Source organism: Xyrauchen texanus, chromosome 21, assembly GCF_025860055.1.
Source record: "Xyrauchen texanus isolate HMW12.3.18 chromosome 21, RBS_HiC_50CHRs, whole genome shotgun sequence".
Lineage (NCBI taxonomy): Eukaryota > Metazoa > Chordata > Actinopteri > Cypriniformes > Catostomidae > Xyrauchen > Xyrauchen texanus.
This window is the reverse complement of record NC_068296.1, coordinates 2,120,114-2,139,821: the sequence shown is the minus strand read 5'-3', so window position 1 is coordinate 2,139,821 and position 19,708 is coordinate 2,120,114. Positions and strand designations below refer to the sequence as shown.

At 37.9% G+C, this 19,708-nt stretch overlaps 1 protein-coding gene across 7 annotated transcripts in view; it reads left to right on the top strand.

Moving 5' to 3' along the window:
- The first annotated feature begins 1,283 nt into the window (after window positions 1-1,283).
- The window catches only part of sema3e (sema domain, immunoglobulin domain (Ig), short basic domain, secreted, (semaphorin) 3E), a 68,855-nt gene continuing 50,430 nt past the window's right edge, over window positions 1,284-19,708 (top strand). For 5 of the 7 annotated variants that reach the window (XM_052152934.1, XM_052152932.1, XM_052152931.1 and 2 more), the window contains exon 1: window positions 1,322-1,701. In XM_052152934.1, coding sequence (XP_052008894.1) covers window positions 1,569-1,701 — 133 coding nt within the window. In that variant the 5' untranslated portion in view covers window positions 1,322-1,568. Of the gene's footprint in view, window positions 1,702-19,708 lie in introns of all 7 variants that reach the window. The other 2 variants (XM_052152929.1, XM_052152928.1) reach the window with 2 other exon arrangements.

Here is a 19,708-nt window from a genome sequence, read left to right as displayed (position 1 = left end):
AAAGTTTGTGTGACACTGAACTGATTGAACTGAGAAAAGCTCTGAGAAGAGTGCACGCAGAGTGTTGAAGGCAGAGAAATAAAGAGCTTTACTTGACTTCACCATTGCTCTCTGTGTATTCCCTTCCATCTCAGAACTTGGAGTTCTTACAAGCTCCTAAACCCACGTTTTCCTGAGGACTAAATCCCTAAGAGTTAATCGCAAACAATCCAAAGCATGGCTGCCGTCGTCTCTCCGTGTCCAAGTCAATGTATTATAATATTTGAATACTGACATTGACATTTTAAAAAGGTATCGCCTGAAACGTGGGGGTGTTTCATTATAGTATGATCAATCAATAAAGGTTACCTATCCTTAACCTCTTCAACTCTGGGGCATTTTTGGGCTGCCGCCTGCAATTTTTCACACTCAAATGTAAACGCTAACCATTTACACATACTGTTGACTCATTGCCAAACATTGGACACATTTTTTCCATCACAATATACAGATGTGAACTGTAGGTGGCGCTCAAACACATTTTATCCCTCACAGATGTGCTCGTCCATAGACATTCAGTCTAATATTCAGTTCAGGCAACACCCTCATTATTTCATTGAATATCTCGGCCTCTGAGTGGACTAGAAGCTCAATCTAGGTGTCATTAGAAAGCCGACATCCTCCCCTTTGACTTAGGACATATTTTCTGATTATTTGTTTTGTATGTTTTTCCATCAGGATGGCATATTTTGTTCTGGACATCTAAGATATAACATTGGATTATTCACACATGCAAACTCACAGACAAGTAAACAATGGCTCATGTTTTAGACAACTGCCTAAGGTAAAAGCACATATAAAGGCTTACTATAGCAGTTATCAGAGCATAAAAGATATGTCTGTATTTGATGTCTTTCAGAAATACTTTTATATTCTTATGAATATGTGTACCACGTGAAAGAGAGACAAGAAAGAGGAAGCAAACACCTGGGATGACTGAGAGCAACTGTGTGAGATGGAAGGCATGGAAAGGCATTGAGATGAGAACAGAAGTAAAGCAAACAGACAGAGTGAGAGATAGACAGAAGGAGGGGTGGGGTAGATGATGGGAGTATTTGGCTGCAGTCCATGCATGCGGCAGGGGAGTTCAAGCAGTCAACAGGGGAGAGAGGGAGGATTCCTGCCTGGCACGTGGAAGAGCTGGGAGAGAGAGAGAGAGAGAGAGAGAGAGAGAGAGAGAGAGAGAGAGAGAGAGAGAGAGAGAGAGAGAGAGAGAGAGGAGAGCGAGCTCTCCAAGATCAGTGCACGTCTCTTCTGAAACACATTAGCTTGAGCACTTACACACACAAGCCGGTGGTGAGTTTGAGGAATTCATCTGCTGTGGTGGAGAGTGACATCAGCAGTCAGGCACGGTTGAGTCACAGCACTGGTTTCATAGACACCTTTCTTCACACTGGACATAAACTATGAAATGACTTTTACCCCACTGATCTGGTGACAGCAAACTCATGTTCTTCTTTAACCTGTGAATGTAGGCTGCTTGCTGTGGATTGTAAGGAGTGAGTGTGAGACGTTTAAGAGGAGTGTATATGCCACTGGAGTGTGTGAGGATGGCACAGGGTGTGTGGACAGTCTCTATCATGATCTGCATGGCACCGTGGATCAACTCGGCAACTCAGTCAACAAAGAGCCTGTATCCAAGACTACGACTGTCTCACAAAGGTAAGGCAACAGGTGTGTGTAAGTGTGTGTGTGTGTATACTATGACAGTATATTCATAATTTAGATATATACTGATATAAATACTATATATATATCACTAGAAAGTGTAGTCGCTGTCAGATTGTGAGATGTCTATGTAGCTGACACCATACATATAGCTATTACATTCATACTATACATACTACGAAGCATTATAATAAGTAATAGTCATTATATAGTCAATATATCATAATTAGAATATATATTAGATATATTATATATATATATATTAACATGTTTTGTATATATAAAACAGATTTCTATAAATGCATATACATATATATAGAGAGAGAGAGAGAAAACAGATTTGTGTAAATGCATATTTATATTTGAAAAAACCTGACTATAAATATTTACACAACAAAGACTATAGTGTGTGTGTGTATATATACATACATTCATATATATATATATGTGTGAGTGTGTGTGTGTGTGTGTGTGTGTGTGTGTGAGTGTGTGTGTATATATATACATACATTCATATATATATATATATATGTGTGAGTGTGTGTGTACACATACATATACATACATACATATATATATATATATATATATATATATATATATATATATATATATATATATATATATATAAATATTAAATGTTTTGTATATATAAAACAGATTTCTATAAATGCATTACATATATATAGAGAGAGAGAAAACAGATTTGTGTAAATGCATATTTATATTTGAAAAAAACCTGACTATAAATATTTACACAACAAAGACTATAGTGTGTGTGTGTATATATACATACATTCATATATATATATATGTGTGAGTGTGTGTGTGTGTGTGTGTGTGTGTGTGTGTGAGTGTGTGTGTATATATATACATACATTCATATATATATATATATGTGTGAGTGTGTGTGTGTACACGATACATATACATACATACACAATATATATATATATATATATATATATATATATATATATATATATATATATATATATATATATATATATATATATATATATAAATATTAAATGTTTTGTATATATAAAACATATTTCTATAAATGCATTACATATATATATATATATATATATATATATATATATATGATGTTGGATATTTTTTTTCTGTTTGACCAACAAAAAGAAAACTGATTTATATCAATATGATATAATATAAGGTTTAAAAAAAAAAAATGCATGTGCAGTAATTTAAATCAATAATCATAATGTATCATTAGAGTTATGAACGTTTTGCTCAAAGTGTGTTCCAAGTTTGAGAAGGTGTTTGCAGATAACATATATGTAGTAATAATGGTATTTTGAACGATAATTAAAGACAGTGAAGTTAGTTTTTGATGTGTGGATAGCTCGACTGAAGCCATTTGCATTGCCATAAATACATCTGGATTTTCTTTAATCTGTGTTTTCTCTCAGTGTTATGGTGGTTGAGCTTTTACAGTGTGGTTTTCTGTCTGTTTAGGCGGTTCACTAAAGGAATGCTAACTGTTTTATTTACTATGCTGGTGTCTCATTCGCATGTTTACAGGAAAATGCAGGGAAAGATGGGGGCATCCTTTGTAGATGAACACTTCAGCCCCGAGCAAACAGCCCATGCCTCCGTATACTTCTCTCTCATACACATTCACTTTCAGTTTGTCTTCCTCTTTGATAGAAATGCTTTGGAAACAGTGTCATATAAACCCCCGCCCCAGTGTTGGTAATGCTTGAGACTCACTCTCCACACCTACGAGATATCTGCACAACCTGCGCATGGAAAACACTTTTGATAGAGAGAAACATTGGCAGTATGTTTAGTGTTTTTACACTTCAGCAGAGGCTGAGTTAGCCTGGTATGTGGGTGCAAGTGAGAAAGCTTGTTTTGGTGACTCCTTGTCAAATCAACCACATTTTAGAAACATCTCCAGCTGAAATTTTGGATTTTGTGAAAGCTTGTACAATAGAAAGATAAACCTAAATGATGATAAAGGCCAAAATATGAAATGCTATGGATGAGTATTTACTGAGTTATCCAATATTTTGTAGAGGAGGGTCAAAATGACAATTTCCGCCTTTGATTTTAGAGCAAAACTACAGGTCAAACAAATAACTTTAGAAAGCTGTCAGTGTGATTATTTTATGTTTACACAGAGATTGGTAGATATATTACTAAATTATGTTGACTTCAACAAAAATGGTTGCATTATACGCCAATGATGAGAGCCCAAAAATGGGAAAAAACACTTTTTTCTGCTGTTTTTCCAAAGTTGGCGTGTCGATATCTCCAGAAGTATTAGATATATATAAATGTACGTTTTTATTCTGGTTCAGAACAAACTTTCCTTTTGCTATCTTCATTTTTAAGGCCCTAAATGGCTAAACCCCAGAGTTATGGGGCCCTCAATATGGTTCTAGGTGTAAATTGTTCATTCTAACATTTTCAATGGTCGAAAATTTTGGGTCGCATGGTATTTCATCATCATATATGTTTTTATTTAACTAGTAAAAAATATTTATATATCAAAAACAAACTTGAACCAGGGACCTCTGGATGAGTTGACATGGAACGAACCAAAGCTGTTCTGAAAATATCAGTAAATATTCCAAAAGCACCAGTTGAAGCTCCGCTACTGCAATGATGTGTTGAAAAGGTCTTTTCTTCTCATTAAATTGGTCCCAATATCTATTCCAAGTGTCTTGTTATGGCAACATCTCTTTCCCAATCCTAATCATTACCACTCTTCTCCCAGTTTTTTAAATCTTTCCTCTGAATCTGCCTTTCAGAGTTTATTCCATTCTTTCGTTTTCTTCCTCGTTTATTGGTGCGTTCGCTCTGCGTGTCTAGACTGATAAAGCTCACTCTGCAGAGCGAAGAAGCATTTTTGCATGAATCCTATCATTATGGAATGAAAAACATTTAAGCTTCGAAATGGGTTTCTGGAGCACAGATATCTTAAATAACTCAGAGGTAATGGAGGTATTTGAAGAACTTGGATGCAATCAGACGAGCCTCGTATGTGGTGAAACTCATTGGGATTCCCTTGGGCTATGTCTTAAAATATATTTGGCATTAAAACCCAGATGTTTTAATTCGTTCTTGCCCTAATTTATCAGCGATTACATGTGTTATGTACTTTTTTTTTTGTCACCCATCTAAACTCAGAGGCTAGTAAATAGCCAATTATACTAGATGTTTCTATTTCTTTAATTCAAAGTGTAAAGCATTAAAGGAATATCTTTGGTTCAATACAAGTTAAGCACAAATGTGTGTTCCAGTGAGACACTTACAATGGAAGTCAATGGGGTTTAATATGTAAATGTTAAAATACTCACTGTTTCAAAAGTATAGACACAAGACATAAACAATATGTGTGTTAATATGATTTTAGTGTCATAAACTCTCTTACTAACCGCATCTGTGTTAAGTTATTGACAATTTTGACAACTTTGTTGTCATGACGACTCATGATCAAATTATCATTTAAACAACTTTACAGCTCAAATAATACTTGAGTTTAATTGAAGAATTAATGTAAGTGCTTTTATAAAATTATAAGCGTCACATTTCTGCCTTAAAACCCTCTAAAAATTGGCCCCATTGACTTCCATTATAAGTGCGTGGACATTGTACTATACGCAGCGCATAATAAAATTTTATTTAAACCGACTGATCTCAGTTTAGGAGGGTTAAAAGGGTTAAACTTTCGCCATATGGAATCATGTGACCAGACTACATGGTGTAAACAGTCTGCACTTATATAGCCCCTTTTTACCCTTAGCGGTATTTAAAGCGCTTTACACTGCGTCTCATTCACCCATTCACACACACACACACACACACACACACACACACACACACACACACACACACACACACACACACACTCATACACCAATGACGGCACTAGCCTGCCATTGAGAGCAACTTGGGGTTCAGTGTCTTGCCCAAGGACACTTCAGCATGTGGAGTCATGTGGGGCGGGAATTTAACCCTGCGATAGGACAACCCGCTGTACCATCTGAGCCACAGCCGCCCCACCAGATCAGCGGTGCTCAATTCCGGTCATAGGGACCCCCAGCTCTGCACATTTTGGACCACATAGGGGCCTATTATGCAAAATTCAAATGTGAGTCGGCAGTGTGTGTACACAACCATCCTACAATGTTAAAAGTCCACCCACTCTTTCTTAAACGGTAGAAACGGCACATTAGAGCAGGCCACGCCCACGACTGGTGACAGACTCAACCCTATTATTATAGATCCTCCCCTGAGTGATCTACACACAGTCCGCTGGACTGGTAATATGGCATACCGGGCATTTTTCCGGTGGGCCGACGCACTTTGGAGCCGATCATTTATATTTACATTTATGCATTTGTCAGATGCTTTAATCCAAAGCGACTTACAGAGCACTTATTACAGGGACAATCCCCCCGGAGCAACCTGGAGTTAAGTGCCTTACTCAAGGACACAATGGTGGTGACTGTGGGGATAGAACCAGCAACCTTCTGATTACCAGCAATGTGCTTTAGCCCACTACGCCACCACCACTCCGATCAGGGGCGGACTGACCATTGGGAGAACCGAGCGGGCCGGTGGGTTGGCCACGAAACCGGACCGAATGGGCCGCAATAAGATAAAACGAGCCACCATGCAGAACGGACCACAAAATGGCGCCGCGATACGCAGAAAAGGACAGCGATTACAGTTGCTATGTAAAATCCCGGGCCGATTTCTCTTCCCAGTCCTGCCTGAACTCCGGTATTTACGTTGTCAGTCTTGGTTCTGAATTGTTCTTGCTGTAGTAACAGAAGCACGAGCTGTAAACGCACAGCCCTCTTATGGAAAGGGGGCGGGGAGCAGCAGCTCATTTGCATTTAAAGAGACACACACGAAATCAGCGTGATTTTGATTCCACCCCAAAAGTTTAACATGGTGTAATAAATGATCCGTGGGGTATTTTGAGCTGAAACTTCACAGACACATTCTGGGGACACCTGAGACTTATATTACATCTTCTACAAAGGGACATAATAGGTCTCTTTTAATAATATCTGATATTCACTGTGCATTGAAAATCAATGGATGCATCTAAAAAACTGGAAAAAGTGTCTTTCAGAGGCTTTAGATTGAAAATAAGCATTTCAACCTTCTGAGAGGGACATTTTTTTGTGGAAATCAACATGGTGTCGAATGAGCTTAACTTGTGTTAACTTGATTTGCTCTTTTCCTAATATTATCAGAGCATGCCATATTGCTTGAAACGAATTGGGTGTAAAATAACAGCACAAAAGTCGATTCCCAGTTCAAAGAGTTGTTAAAGCGCAAACGCTTTAAACCGCAGCTCTGGTATCACTTAGCTCAGCTTTGCGTCCCAAAGAAACGAGAATTAGCCAAAGACTAATTACGTGTAAAGGAAGCTGATTTCAAAATAAACTTCGATTCAACGCCTTGAATGTTTTGGCTCCGTTGTCTAACAGCTGAACCAACAACACATTGTACTGGTTTGCGTATGTGGGTGCACATTTGATATTTATTTTTAAATGCCGTCGGTCTAATAAGGGCAAGAAAACAACAAAAGTGAGAGTTAAGGGAATGCCACTGAAATCTGCGCAATTTGGCAGTTCTTCAGCGATAACTTCCCTGATTGGCAGCTTAATTAGATGCAGGTATTTTTAAAAGAGGCCGGATTATTTGTAGGGTGCAACAGTACGGTCTCCAATGGGGGCATAGAAAACAGTGTGTTAATCACATGATCTCCAAAAGTTGTATATTTGTTCAAGAGTCAATTCAGTTGAAATGTACTCTAAACATTATTTCAAAACACTTCCAACTGGTTCTTGGTGTCCGACCCTGGATCGAGGTGATGTCACGCTGTTAAGACAGAGTTTGAGTTTCGTGCATTACCTTGTATAAATAAACCATGCTGTCTTCGGTGCAGTATTACAGAACACTTACCCCTTGCAAAACTTCAACACGGAGCCCCCAAAAAGCTCTCCAGAGCTTTCGGTCCATGTTCAGAGCTACTTATAAAGAGTGTCCGTTTCTTATCCTGAATCTAAAGCCGTTCAAACACACAAATCTTTGCATGCCTCCAGTTGGTCCCAGCAATCATCACGCGGTTTATTGAAACAGTCCAAACATGTGCAACATAGTTGCCCCTCACAGCTATATGAGATATTTTGATCGCTGTCCCACTTCAGTACAGTCATACATCCCCACACACTTCAATCCCACCAATGTTATATGCTCTATAAAAACAAGCTATAGTAGCTTTTCTATCATCACTCGGCATTAAATGACTAATCACGATTTGTGCTCTATAAATCGGCTTTTCAGCACCCTTCAGCAGAGAACATTATCTGAAGTCTTGAACTCAGCCTTGGGATTTATTTTATGGAGCTTTCTGTTAGTGAGAAAAAGTTGCACCAAGATCTGTGTTTCATTTTTGTACTGACAGTATAAAAAGCCTTTAGTCAGCTCGTATTGTATTGACAGTTCTGAACCTGCCTTTGAGCAGACAACATGGGCAATCTCTGTGTGATCTGTGGAAATCAGGAGGAATTTAAGGATTTTGATTCTTCTTAACGATGCTGGTTTTTTAACAGTGCCAGTTAAGAAACAGTTGATGAGAGATTTAAGGGAGATATATTTGGAAATAAGACGTGCAATTCTTTCAAAAGGAGAGTCTTTTGTCTCAAAAGAGTCATTTTCTCAGGAAATGACCACACTGGTCATGCTGTATGTTTTACGCTGTTGATTCAAAAGAACTGGTTCATAAGAGTCATTTGTTTGGGAATCAGACTGCACTGGTTGCAATGTAGGTTTTGTGTGTTGATTCAAAAGAACCGGCTCATAAGAGTCATTTGTTTGGGAATTGGACTACACTGGTTGTAATGTGTTTTTCGTGTTGTAGATTCAAAAGAACCGAGTCATAAGAGTCATTTGTTTGGGAATCAGACTGCACTGGTTGCAATGTATGTTTTGTGTTGATTCAAAAGAACCGGCTCATAAGAGTCATTTGTTTGGGAATCGGACTACACTGGTTGTAATGTGTTTTTCGTGTTGTTGATTCAAAAGAACCGAGTCATAAGAGTCATTTGTTTGGGAATCAGACTGCACTGGTTGCAATGTATGTTTTGTGTGTTGGTTCAAAAGAACGGGCTCATAAGAGTCATATGTTTGGGAATTGGACTGCACTGGTTGCAATGTGTTTTTCGTGTTGTAGATTCAAAAGAACCGAGTCATAAGAGTCATTTGTTTGGGAATCAGACTGCACTGGTTGCAATGTGTTTTTCGTGTTGTAGATTCAAAAGAACCGAGTCATAAGAGTCATTTGTTTGGGCATCAGACTGCACTGGTTGCAATGTGTTTTTTGTGTTGTAGATTCAAAAGAACCGGCTCATAAGAGTCATTTGTTCGGCAATCGGACTAGAGTGGAAATTCTACTTTTTGGTAAACAAGGGAATTGTAGCCCCTTAACAAAATGTGTTTCTGTAAAATTAAATCATTTAAAAAAAATGTAATGCAATATTTTATAGTTCCACATACAAATGTTTTACATTTCTTCCATCCTCCCATTTCTATATGCTGTCCGTGTTTTATAAAGTGCCACAATCAGACCAGTGATTTCAATATTTGTCATTCCAAAAGCCAGCTTCCCCTTGATTCCACAACACATGAAAGAGGAAGGAGTTATACAAGTAAATCCCCTGTTGTTTCATCACACAGACAATGTATTGAGATTATGCTGCATGTGATTTGCGGCCCGCAGGTCATTGCGTAATTAATGATGTTCTTGGGAGAGTTTGTTTCTGCCTCTTCCTCCCCCCCACTGTGACTTTTTTGTATTTCTCCTGACAGTTGTTGTTAAAGATCTGTTTACCCAACAATACACCCATCATTTCCTTTGAAACGGGGCAGCTGAAGGGTTACCATGGAGACAGATCTTTCAAAGACAGTTCAATGAAGGGGAAGAAAACCCTGGACTTTCATAAACGTCACTGAGTACAGTGAGCACGGCCAGTATAAGCACTGTATTTTAAGTCGTGTGGCAGTCTGAGATCATGAGGCTGCTCGGAAGATGTAGAGATCTGCTCGTCCCACTGCATGTCTCCACAAACATTCCCCGGTCAACGCGTCCCAAGAGGGCATTGACCAGGGAACTGAGCATTTTCCTTGAGTGCCTTTGCATCCGAGTGGGGGCTACAGCCTGCGCACAGCCCAATTTCACTGGAGCAGGACACCTTCTAAGTGCTGCCGTGACAGCAGAATAGCTGCAGGCACTGTGATGTCATTTTCGTATCATTGTGGTACAGATTTGAGCAAATGTTGAATAAGTTATTTGCATTAAGAGTTCTGGTTCAAACCCAACCAGGAAATGGCCAAAACACACAAGGACAAATAAGTACAGCATTTTGGAGGTTGGCTGATGGATTTTGCCGGTACCGATAGCTAAGGTTGTGGAAAAGTCTTAAAAGTCGATTTGTTGAATGTTAAAACAATTCTTAGTATTTTCTTACTATGACAAACTCAGACACAGAGGCTACAAGAAGCCAAAATTAACAAAATCCCAGATGCAGTTTATTGTTCAACTAAAATTCCAATAATAATTACCAGAAGAAAAAAAAAGGTTTTGTGCATAACACAGAATGTTTAACTACAAACATGCCTGAAACACACTCGGGACTTTTATTTTAAAGTGACAGAGACTCGTCTCTATTGCAATGCTCTAAAGTTTGGTAGGATATTTACCAAATTAAGCTTTTTATAGCCTAAATATTCAGAAGAAGTCTTGGGTACAGTTCCAAGCAACATAGTCGTATGACACTTACAATAAACATCTGATTTACACATCTGTTACACAACACAATATACACCAATAAAATACAGTATACACAAAATAAGAAGACTCTATAAAAATACACTGTGTTTTTTTTAACAAACATCAGTCCTGATCATAACTACCAAATAATCATTCGTTGTCAGGATTTTAACCCTTTATATGCCAGTTTGTATATATAATGCCACTGTTGTTTTTTACACACACCCACACACAAACACACATACAAACACACACACTCACAAAAACACAGAAACACAAACACACACAAAAAACTAACACAAACACACACATACACACACACACACACATGCACACACACACACACACACACACACACATACACACAAACATGCACATACACACACACATGCACACACACACACATATGCACACATGCACATACACACACATGCACACACACACAAAAATACATGCACATACACACACACATACGCACACATGCACATACACACACACATGCACACACACACACACAAAAAGACATGCGCACACACATGCACACACACACATGCACACACACACACAAAAAGACATGCGCGCACACATGCACGGATTAACGTCATTATTAAATTCATTGTTGTAGTTTTTAATTTGGGCTAACATATGAAATTATGAATGTTTGCAATGTATTTTCATTTAGATTTTCACAAAGATAATTAAATATTTATTGAAAAAGTCTGACATTTGAGCTTTTTTTTCTGTATATCAATTCATGAGCTAACAAATCTTTAACTATATGGCTGCCAATTTTGCATTGTTAGATCACCTCCCACACATCAACATGTACAAAATACAATACAAATAATAGTATTAACAATTTAATCATAATAACTCTTTCTTCACACTACTATATGATGGTGACAAAAGTGTTTTTGACACCTTTGCACCTCGTGGAACGTGTCTCACGTTTTAGAATTGAACGTTTTCACGCGGCGGTTCTCATAGCGAGGCTAAGGCTCATTTTGGTTGCTTACCCGCTGTATTTCTTTACTGTTCGTTTTGCTGTCTTGTTGTGTTTTCAGTTTTATTTGCTTTGTGTGTTTAGTTGTGTGGTACACCACCTAAAATGCAACACAATGGCCTGTAATTTCATCAAAAGATTCAAAAGTTCAAGGTTAGCGGTCCATGTGATGTCAAAGTATCTGTGATGTACTGAACTCCAGTGATGATTCTGTTGTGCTTAATTGATGTTGTGTCCTCTAATTATTAACTAATGCTGTTTGCATGCATTCTCTCGCTTTATGTGTCCATGTGGCATTCATTTAAGAGGTGACATCACTCACAGCTCGCAATCCAGAGAGCTGCATGAAGCTACACTCGGTGGAAATCTTGATTGATGCCTCATGCCAGTATTCTTCTGGAAGGGTGTCTCAGTGTCTCAGTGACAGTTCTCGTAGGAGGACTCTTGAGTAAAGCTAATCGTCTTAAGGATGTAAGTGAATAACGACGTGACATTACTCAGGAGATATAGTATAGTGAGGTTTAATCTGCTCTCTGACAGTTCAAGAATTATGATGTATAAATATGTCAAGGTTTACTGGTATTGTTGAGTAGTACATTTCATTTTTATACTTCTCTCTCTTTCAAAGCGGCTTTCTCTGCCAAGGTTAAATAGGAGAAAAATGTGCTTTATGAACTGAAATCTTTGGCGTCTCTCAACACATCAGCTGTGAGTGTTGAAAGAGTCTGCTTTTTACATCTGTTATTTGATAATAGCGTGCAGCACACCTCAATGCATCCAACACTTATGTGCTTTAAGACTTGGGGTTTTTTCATCTCTTAAACGTGAACAGTTATCCCAGGTGGGAGGAAATTATAGGGAATAAAACCGTGGAAATCCCCTCTGTTTGTTTTCAAAGGATCCCACTTCAAATGGGTGTTTATCTCTGTACATGCCAAGAATTGCATGAGTATCTTAATAAAACATTCAAACGTTTGAGGTTTTAAAGGGAGAAATCTCATAAATATGATAAGATGTGATGAATGTTTCCTGGAGAAATGCATCGGTTATAATAATGTGTATTCAAATATTGTCAGGTCAGACTCAACTATGAGATTTTATAAATAATTAGCCGTGTAACCATTACTATTACTTTTTCCTCATGCTTCAGGTTGGAGATTTCAACAAACCCCTACGATTTTTGTCTTGTGGACAGTAAAACGCTAAAACAAAATTCCAGAAACTTATTTTAAAGGAGGAACCCGTGGATAGAAACCACCCAGACCACCTTAGCAACCACCTAGAAATCCCTAACAATGATCCAGAAATCCATTGCAATGCACTAAACACATTCTGAACACCTTAGCAACCACTAACATCGACCACTAAACCCCCCAAAAAACACACTAAAATTACATTAAACCCTTTAAGCTCAGATGGGCTCACCCGTGCTTTTATGCCACGTTTTTGCTTATAACTTCACGAAATATAAACATAACATAACATATCACATATTATTAATTAGAGGATGTGATTATCTTTCAATCGAGTCCACACACAAGATAATCAGATGTATAGATCATTAGATAATCCACATGAAGCACAATGTTACATATGACCACCAGGAGATGGCGCCAAATACACGACACAGAATCAATGATGACTCAAATGACACAGAATGAAACTCATTCTGTGAAATCTCATGACTAAAATCATGTCTGCATGCTATGCAAACCTTTAGTCATTGTTGTGTTTGCATGTGTAATTAGTTCTTATGTACAATTATTATCTTTTATTTGTTTGGAGAGGCTTTATAAATTGTGATTGCTTTGTCGTATCAACACAACATTGTTCTCAGATACAGTTCACATGACTGGAAGCAAAACCAAAGCAGTTTTTTGGAGCCACGTTATTTACACCCAGAGATATATAATTTCAAATAAGAAAAATAAGCAATTTTTGGCTCAAATTTTATTGTGATTTTTCAGCTGTTTTTGGAATGTGTCATAATCTGTATCAGTAAAAAGTTGATACTTGACAAAAATATAATTATTATTTTTTTTGTCAAGTTATAAGCCTTTAATTTTGGGGGTGCCACAGAAACAGGAAATCTTTAAAATCACCTTCAGAGCTTAAAGGGTTAACTCTAAAATTGAAACCACCTATAAATGTCCTTAAAACGACTCTGAACACCCTATGAACACACTAAAATGTATTTAGAACACCTTAGCGACTACGTAGAAATGCACTAATAATGACAGAGAACACATTAGCAATGTACCTAAAAACTTATTTAAAACACCTAGTAATGCCCTAACATAAACCTAGAAAACCCTAGCAACGCATTTAAAACACATTTACAACACCTTAGCAACCACCTAGTAATGCTCTAACAAAAACATAGAAAACCCTAGCAACACATTTAAAACACATTTACAACACTTAGCAACCACCTAGTAATGCCCTAACATAAACCTAGAAAACCCTAGCAATGCATTTAAAAACACATTTACAACACCTTAGCAACCACCTAGCAATGCCCTAACATAAACCTAGAAAACCCTAGCAACGCATTTAATTCACATTTACAACACCTTAGCAACCACCTAGTAATGCTCTAACAAAAACATAGAAAACCTAGCAACGCATTTAAAAACACATTTACAACACCTTAGCAACCACCTAGTAATGCCCTAACATAAACCTAGAAAACCCTAGCAACGCATTTAATTCACATTTACAACACCTTAGCAACCACCTAGTAATGCTCTAACAAAAACATAGAAAAACCTAGCAACGCATTTAAAAACATATTTACAACACCTTAGCAACCACCTAGTAATGCTCTAACAAAAACATAGAAATCATAGCAATGCATTTAAAAACCCATTTACAACACCTTAGCAACCACCTAGTAATGCCCTAACATAAACATTTTGTAGATTTTGGCAATAAAGAATAAGAATGTAAGACGATATAATGTAAGAATAAGAATATGGCCTTCTGCTTAGAAATGTCCACATTGGAATTTGGCTTTCCAGATTTCTGATTAGCAATAATGATTCATATCCATTCATGTCTTAAAGCATAGCTTGTAATATGATGTATATCATAGTTGGCAGTGTCGAGCACAATCATGATCATTGTGCTTCTATGGTCTTAAATGATATTAGCTCTGTATGTAAACTGTGTGGAACAGCACATTTTCCTTGATCATAATTCCCTGGCTGGAAATGTTCAGTTCCACAAATCAATAAATGACAAGTCTGATGTAGTAATCCTTCTTCCATGTGTCTTTCCGTAGCCTCTTGCACTCCACAGCATGTGTCAATCCGACCTCCTCCAGAATGATTGACACACATCCCTTAGATGCAGTTTTCTTTGTATGAATACATCATGTGTCTTAACAGATAATGGAAGTTTATCTTGCAGCCGCTGGGGAACAGCTAACAGCATGTTGTTTCAGTCAGCAGTGGTGCTTAAAATCAAGATTCCTGTCTGTCTTTGTTAACATGATTGACAGCTCTGAGAGAGACCCTATAGCCCATAAAAAGGGGGTAGACGGGGTAATTATTACAGGTCACTACGCTCTGTTTGTTGTGTGCATGAGTGTGCATGTGTAAATATATTTTATTTAAAAATTAGAAATGACAAATATGTTCAACTAAATAGATCCAATATAACACATAAGCATATACAGTATACAACCCCAATTCTGAAAAAGTTGGGACAGTATGAAAAATGCTAATAAAAACAAAAATGAGTGATTTGTGAATGATATTCACCCTGTGCTATATTTAAAGCACTACAGCTACACATTATATGATGTTTTACCTCGTGAATTTCATTGTTTTTTGAAGGTTTAGTGTAAATTCAAATCTGATGATTGCAACACGCTCCAAAAACGTTGGGACAGTCGAGTGTTTACCAGTGAAACATCACCATTTCTTCTAATTACACTTGTTAAGCATTTGGGCACTGAAGACACAAGTTTAAGTTTAAAAAGTGGAATTTTCTCCCATTCATCCATCATGTAGGTCTTCAGCTGCACGGTTGTACGGGGTCTTCATTGCTGTATGGTGCGCTTCATAATGCGCCACACATTCTCAATTGGAGATGGTCAGGACTACGGGCATGCCAACCTAGCACCCACACTCTCCGCTCACACAGTCATGCACTTGTAATCCAGGCAGAAAGTGGTTTGAAGTTGTCCTGCTGAAAATTATGGGACATCCTTGGAAAAGACAGTACATGTTGCTCATATCTGTCTGCATTAATGGTGCCCTCACAGATGTGCGAGTTACCCATGCTATGGGCACTGACACACCCCTGGCCCATACAGACACTGGCTTTTAGACCTGATTCTGAAAACAGCATGGATGGCCCTTTTTCTCTTTGGCCCGGAGAACACAACGGCTTTTTTTTTTCTCAAAATATTTGAAATGTGAATCATTGGACCAAAAAACACAGTTCAACTGTTCTACTTCCCATCTGAGATGAGAGCGAGCCCAGAGAAGTCGGCAGCGCTTCTGGACAGTGATGATGTATGGCTTCTCCTTTACATAGTAAAGTCTGAACTTGCATCTGTGGATGCAGCGGCGAGGGGTGTTCACTAACAAAGGTTCACTATTTTTTAAGATAGTGACGTCTGAGGGGTCAGAGTTCACGTGCATTCAGAAGTGGTTTTCTTCTTGCCCTTTACACAAAGAGATTTGACCAGATTTCTTGAATCTTTTAACTATATTGTGCACCGTAGAGGGTGAAATGCCCAAAATCCTTCCCATTAGTCTTTGGGGAACATTGTTCTCAATGTACAGGATTATTTCCAGAAGCATCTGTTGGAAAGAGTCTGGAATGATCGTTGCTCTTGAAGGACTCGGAAGTTTTTGGAGTCTCCTTTATTATATGACAAGATTGCCTGTTTAACATCTCCCGTTTCACATCGCCTTGTTATTTCTTGTTATTAAATCGCCCGACTCAAAGTTTTTGGAGCGTGTCTCAATCATCTTGAAATGACTGAACATTTAAAAAAACAATTAAATTCACTGGGTAAAACATCATATAATGTTTATAAGCATAACAGTGTTCCTAAAATGTTATTTTATTGTTATTTGTTGGTCAGATTACCCAGTCAGTGAAAGTTTGAGCACATGGGCACGTCATTCAACAAACCCTCATTTCAACATCGCTAAGCTTGTTTATGGAAATATTCTCTAATCTCTTCATATCTCTCCACTCTCATCTCGTATCTGCACCCTTCACTGAGTGTTGCTTTTTGTTAAACGTTTTCATCTCGCTCTCTCCACCTACACGCTGTAAAGCACAGACAAAACACCTCTTTGCAACGTGCCATATCTCTAACGTGCCTTTGTTTTACCACAGAGATGAAGTGAGACTGTGGAATTATCTGGGATACTGCACATGACATGCATCGATCATAACATCTTGAGAATATAAAACCTTTTGTTGAAGTTGAAGAAACCCTGAGTGTGTGTGTGTGTGAGTGTATGTGTGTGCGTGTGTGAGTGTGTGTGTGTGAGTGTGTGAGAGAGTGTGTGTGTGTGAGTGTGAGTGTGTGTGAGTGAGTGAGTGTGTGTGCGTGTGTGCGTGCGTGTGTGCATGTGTGTGTGAGTGTGTATGTGTGTGTGAGTGTGTGTGTGTGTGTTTGAGTGAGTGTGTGTGTCTGTGCGTGTGTGTGTTTGTGTGTGTGTGTGTGTGTATGTGAGTGTGTGTGTGTGTCTCGCATAAACTTACATATTTACGTTCCGTCAACAAACACAAACTCATGCCGTGTGCTTTAAAACCACATTTTATTTATTTCCTCATATTAGATTTCTCCTGTAGTGTTTATAGAGCGGACGGCATGTTGACGTTAACCAGTTTCACTTCGTCTGTGTTGGACCAGTGAAGTATGACAGCTGTAATTTGGCAAAGGTTGAAAGTACAAATAACAGCAGTCAGGGTGAATCATACATACATAATACACAATGCAGTTAGAGTCGTGGTTGTTATTGGAAGCCCCAGACAGCATCTATACAAGGCCAAAGTGACATATGGGCCCCAGATCAGAGACATCTCACTGTCAGCCCGCCCACTAGAGTAAAACCCCCTAGGCTCCACATCTAAAACTAAAACCATTTTGCAATTGCATCCACCTATGTCTCACTATGAATGTGATATAACTCATACCAAGGGCCGCTATATGTCATGGCAGAGTAACAGTTTGAAGACAATATTGCTGAGCAAGTAAGTTAAAGTCAACATATTTATATGGCAAATTACCGGAATAATAACACATGCAGTTTAATGGCACATATATATATAAAGCTGCTCATATGATGCCAGCATCTCTAAATAGGTGCTGCATTTATGAGAACATCAATGCAGCACCTATTTAGAGACATTGGCATCGTAGAAGCAGCTTTAAAAAAGCATTGGCAGAGAAAGCTGAGAAAGGGAGTTTCTGGCTACGGTTAAGAAGGAAGGACCAAAAGTGGGGGGGGGGGGGTTCAGAAGGAGGAAACTGAGGAATAGGGAACCTGGGTGATACCCTCATGGCTTGTGCTGAGGTAGTGTGCCATATGGAACCGGTGGCACTGAGTTACTGAGAGACACGGTGCCAGTGCCAGTAAGGCACTGAGTACACATATCGGTGCCAGTTGGCCAACGGGCTGGCGCGTATGGCCGTGTCGAGGTATTATGACATATAGAACCCCGATTGCAAGTACTTTGGGAAAGAAGGATGTTTGGATGGGAGAGGCGGTGTAGGAGCACGTCCCTGACCGCTGCCCAACCACAAGGAGATGTCCAGGCTCCCGACTGATGACCCCGCAGCTGGGCTGAAGGCACTGGCAATAATGCTGGCAGGTTATTACAGCTACCTGTGCATCTGCCTGTATGTATGTGTGTGTGTGTGTATATATATATATATATATATATATATATATATATATATATATATATATATATATATATATATATATATATACACAGGGTTGGGAGGGTTACTTTTATAATGTAGTCCACTACAGATTACATGCTGTAAAATGTAATTTGTAATCTATTTCGTTAGATTACTCAAGGTCAGTAATGTAATCTAAATACTTTGGATTACTTCTTCAGCACTTGTAGATTTTTTCACTTATAAAACAGTAAAAATACTCTGAAACTTTGAATGATTTTTTAGATATTTTTACAGGAAAACAATACAAACATTATCAAAAATGTGACTTTTGCACTAATATCAAAGGTCTTACTAGGAAAAAAATTATAATAATCAAACGTGAATTTTCTTGACATAAAAATATGATCGTGCCTGGTAACGTCCATGTAAAATCTCAAGAAATAGCATTTTAGCTTAGCATAAAGCTAACAATTTACACAAGGTTTATTTCTATTTATTCTGCTCCAAACGTACTTCGATCATTCTTCTCTGTTTGCTCGTATGAATGTAACACATCATAAGAAAGTGTTTCACCGCTGTTCAAACGCTCCTCGGATTCCATCATTTATATGTATAAATGTTTTCCATCTAAAGCACTAAATATTAAATGAAACTAATGACAATAAAATGCAAAGTAATCTCTTCAGTAATCAAAATACTCTTTGAATGTAACTGTATTCTAATTACCAATGATTTAAATTGTAACTGTAGTGGAATACAGTTACTAATATTTTGTATTTTAAATACATAATTCCGTTACATGCATTTCGTTACGCCCCAACCCTATATATATACGTGTGTGTGTGTGTATATATATATATATTTACATTTACATTTATGCATTTGGCAGACGCTTTTATCCAAAGTGACTTACAGTGCACTTATTACAGGGACAATCCCCCCGGAACAACCTGGAGTTAAGTGCCTTGATCAAGGACACAATGGTGGTGGCTGTGGGGATCGAACCAGCGGCCTTCTGATTAACAACCCTGTGCTTTAGCCACTACGCCACCACCACCACTCCATGTATGTGTGTGTATATAAAACACTTTGGATTACTTCTTCAGCACTGGCAAATTATTTAGCTTATATACTATAAACAAGTAAATAAATAAAAAAAATACACTTATATTTGAATAAAAAAAATAAGCCTAAATATCTTATGCTGTTTTGCTACTTAACGTAAATTGATCTTGTTTTAAGTATTTTTAGATATGTTTAAAGAAAAAACTATTTTTAAATTCTCATTAAG